Source organism: Nestor notabilis, unplaced genomic scaffold (assembly GCF_000696875.1).
Source record: "Nestor notabilis isolate BGI_N333 unplaced genomic scaffold, ASM69687v1 scaffold17931, whole genome shotgun sequence".
Taxonomy (NCBI): Eukaryota; Metazoa; Chordata; class Aves; order Psittaciformes; family Psittacidae; genus Nestor; species Nestor notabilis.
The window spans coordinates 5236-8854 of record NW_009915404.1 but is presented as its reverse complement, the minus strand read 5'-3'; the positions used below and the strand labels follow the sequence as shown (position 1 = coordinate 8854).

General features: G+C 60.7%; 1 protein-coding gene across 1 annotated transcript in view; it reads left to right on the top strand.

The window, feature by feature from the left end:
- The window catches only part of MRC2 (mannose receptor, C type 2), a gene marked incomplete at both ends in the record, with an annotated part of 18182 nt that overhangs the window by 10225 nt on the left and 4338 nt on the right, over nucleotides 1–3619 (top strand). Inside the window, 10 exons of the mRNA XM_010024129.1 lie at nucleotides 1–131; nucleotides 253–470; nucleotides 794–936; nucleotides 1277–1385; nucleotides 1491–1629; nucleotides 2289–2324; nucleotides 2646–2806; nucleotides 2985–3052; nucleotides 3286–3386; nucleotides 3486–3602. Coding sequence (XP_010022431.1) covers nucleotides 1–131; nucleotides 253–470; nucleotides 794–936; nucleotides 1277–1385; nucleotides 1491–1629; nucleotides 2289–2324; nucleotides 2646–2806; nucleotides 2985–3052; nucleotides 3286–3386; nucleotides 3486–3602 — 1223 coding nt within the window. The remainder of the gene's footprint in view (nucleotides 132–252; nucleotides 471–793; nucleotides 937–1276; nucleotides 1386–1490; nucleotides 1630–2288; nucleotides 2325–2645; nucleotides 2807–2984; nucleotides 3053–3285; nucleotides 3387–3485; nucleotides 3603–3619) is intronic.

Here is a 3619-nt window from a genome sequence, read left to right as displayed (position 1 = left end):
CAGCAGCCTCATCTATGGCTGGGATGGGGAGTACTTCTGGACAGCGCTGCAGGACATCAACGAGACGGGTGCTTTCCGCTGGCTGAGCGGCGACGAGGTCATGTACACCCACTGGAACCGCGACCAGCCCGGTAAGGGGGTGGCCACGGTGGGATGGGCACATCCCCTCCGTGCAGGGCTGGGGCTGGCTCTGCCACCTCGCACGGTCCGACCCTAAGGCAGGCATCCTCCCCGCTCCCGTGAGCGCTCCAGGTTACAACAAGGGTGGCTGCGTGGCCCTGGCCACCGGCAGCTCCATGGGGCTGTGGGAGGTGAAGAACTGCAGCACCTTCAAGGCCAAGTACATCTGCCGGCAGAACCTGGGCACCCCGGTGAACCCTGAGCTGCCCGGCCCATACCCCACGCCCAGCCTCACCGCTGCCTGCCCTCCGGGATGGGGCTCCGACTCCAAGCTCCGGCACTGCTACAAGGTAAATTCAGGTTAGATATATAGAGCCTTGGGCGACATGGTTTAGTGTGAGGTGTCCCTGTTCCATGGCAGGAGGGTTGGAACTGGATGATCTTAGGGACCTTTCCAACCCAAACCATTCTATGATTCTAAGGTGCTGGTGCCCTGCTCATTGTGGGTGTGCATGTGCTTTCCCCACTGGTGAAGGGCCATGTTCAGTGCTTGCAAAGGGCAGCCTGGACCCCGTTAGCCTGGTTTGGGCCGAGTGGTGGCAGGGTGGCGACAGAATGATGCTTTGTTCCTCCTCCAGTGCTGAGTTCCATCCACTGCCGGTTCCTCCTCTAGGTGTTCAACTATGAGAAGCTGCAGGAGAAGAAGACATGGATCGCGGCGCAGGAGTTCTGCCGGGAGCTGGGGGCCCAGCTGCTCAGCCTGGGCAGCTACGAGGAGGAGCACTTCATCGCCAACACCCTCAACAAGATCTTTGGGTGAGGTTTTTGGCACGTGTCCTGCTGCCCGAGTGTGCTCTGGCACGCGTGGATGGAGCATGGATGTGGCTCTCTGAGCATGAGCTTGAAGGTGCATCAGTTTGGCTGCACCAAAGGAGGGGTGTGGGAGAAGTGCAGGAAATCTGGTGTCATTTGGGGATGGAGCTTGGGTTTGAAACTCCTTCAGCCCGTTACCCGAGCTGCTGCTTTGGGTGCTGTGGGGACAGCGGGCTTTGAGAGCAAACAGAAAAGGCCAGATTATGAATAGGTATTGGTATATCAATATGAACCCCTCCTCTTTGGGGGGGTTGTTCTCACCCTTCCCCCTGGCTCCCTGCAGGGAGTCGGAGCCGGAGCTCCATGAGCAGCACTGGTTCTGGATCGGCCTGAACCGGCGGGACCCCGCGGGGGACAGGAGCTGGAGGTGGAGCGACGGGGACGGGCTGGGGGTGAGTCTGGGGGTGCCACAGGATGGATGGCATTTGGGCAGCAGTGGGGGGCAAGTGGGGTCCTGGTGGAAATGCCCAACACCGCCCGTCTCTCTCGACCCCCAGTTTTTCTACCACAACTTTGACCGCAGTAACTACGATGACGATGACATCCGGAGCTGCGCGGTGCTGGACCTGGCCTCCCTGCAGTGGATGCCGATGCAGTGCGAAGCCCAGCTGGACTGGATCTGCAAACTGCCCAAAGGTACCGGTCAGGAGACCCCCAGACCCTTCAGCTCTGAATAACCTGGCAGGTGATGGACTGCGGGATGGTGCAGCGAGTGGGGGGGACCCTCTGTCACCTCCCTTCCAAAGGTTGCACTATTAAGGGAGAAGAGAAGGCTCCTGAAGGGGAGACCTCAGAGCAGCTCCAGTGCCTAAAGGGGCTCCAAGAAACTTGGAGAGGGTCTTTGGACAAGGGAGGGAGGGACAGGACAAGGGGAATGGCTTGAACCTGCCAGAGGGGAGACTGAGATGAGCTCTGAGGCAGAAGCTCTTCCCTGGGAGGGTGCTGAGGTGCTGGCACAGGGTGCCCAGAGAAGCTGTGGCTGCCCCATCCCTGGCAGTGTTCAAGGGCAGGTTGGACACAGGGGCTTGGAGCAACCTGCTCTAGTGGAAGGGGTCCCTGCCCGGGGCAGGGGGTGGAGCTGGAGGAGCTTTAAGGTCCCTTCAACCCAAACCCTTCTAGGATTCTATTGTATGATTCTATGATGAGTCCTAATCAAGGGACTGGGAGAGGCACTCTCTATCCCAGGGGCATTTGGGAGGGCACCTCACACTTGGAGCCTGCAGGTGATTTGCAAAGCATCAGCAGGAGCCGCCAGACCTGCACCCCCTGACAGCTTCCCCTTGCCCTTTCACCAGGTGCCGACGTGAAGGAGCCAGAGATCACAACCCAAGGTGCGTTGGTCACGGGCTTGTGTCCATCTAGCATAGACCATCCTCCCTGGGCATCTGCCACCCATCACATGTGTGAGCAGTTCACAGTCCTTGTGGGACATCCCTGCAGTGTGTCCACAGGAGGATGGATCCTGTGTAGGGTCATAGAAGGGAGGAGAGCCCCAGCATCCTGCCCCTTGCTGCACAACCAGGCAGGATCAGGCTCCTCGGCTGCAGCAGCGGGGCAAAAGCAAAGCAGGGGCTGAGGGACAGGGCAGAGGGTGCTGGTGGCTGTGGCAAGGGGTGGCACGGCCACGGCATGACACTGGTCCCTGCCTGCAGGCAGCAAAGAGTGGGTGAAGTACCAGGAGGCTGAGTACAAGTTCTTTGAGCACCACTCGACGTGGGTGCAGGCACAGCGCATCTGCAGCTGGTTCCAGGCAGAGCTGGCATCGGTGCACAGCGAGGCCGAGCTGCGCTTCCTGGGCCAGAACCTCAAGAAGGTACCAGGGGATGGGGATGTCACTGTTGGGCTCCACTCCCTCCCCGGCTTATGGAGGGACATTACCTGGGGACAGCCGGGCTCTGCTGGGGTCACGATGAGGCTTGTGAAGTGGCTGCAGTTGTCCCCAAGGACTCCCAGTCCCTGCAAGGCACTGACGTGTCCTCTCCGGGATGCAGTTCTCCAGGGGCCAGGAGCAGCACTGGTGGATCGGGCTGCACACCTATGAGAACGACGGGAGGTTCAAGTAAGTCAGAGGTAGAGGCACTGCATCCCTGCACGTCCCCATCCCGCTGTCCCCAGCTCCTAGAGCGCTGCAGCTCAGTGCCTGCACCTCGAGGGTCTCGTCCCGGGGTGCTGGGATGGAGGTTCCTCACCCAAGAGAGGGCAGTGGTGTGGTAGCTCCCAGTTAGGGTGTGCAGCTGGTCCCACTCACCAAGTCACTGCTTGGCTTTGTGCTCCTGCTGGTGCCTTCCCCAGGTGGTCCGACGGGTCCCTACTCAACTTTGTCTCCTGGGCACCGGGCAAGCCCCGGCCCATCAACAAGGACAAGAAGTGTGTGTACATGACGGCGAGCAGAGGTGAGGGGCAGGATCTGGCTCTGGAGGGGCTGGGGCTGAGCAGAGCCACCTCTACCCCAGTGCAATGAGGGGTCATGCCTGGCTGGTCCGTTCCCACAGAGGACTGGGGGGACCAGAAGTGCATGACAGCGCTGCCCTACATCTGCAAGCGGAGCAATGGGACGGCAGCGAAGCCTTCCATCCCACCACTGCCTGCTCCTCCGAGGGGGGGCTGTCCCCGCGGCTGGCTTCCC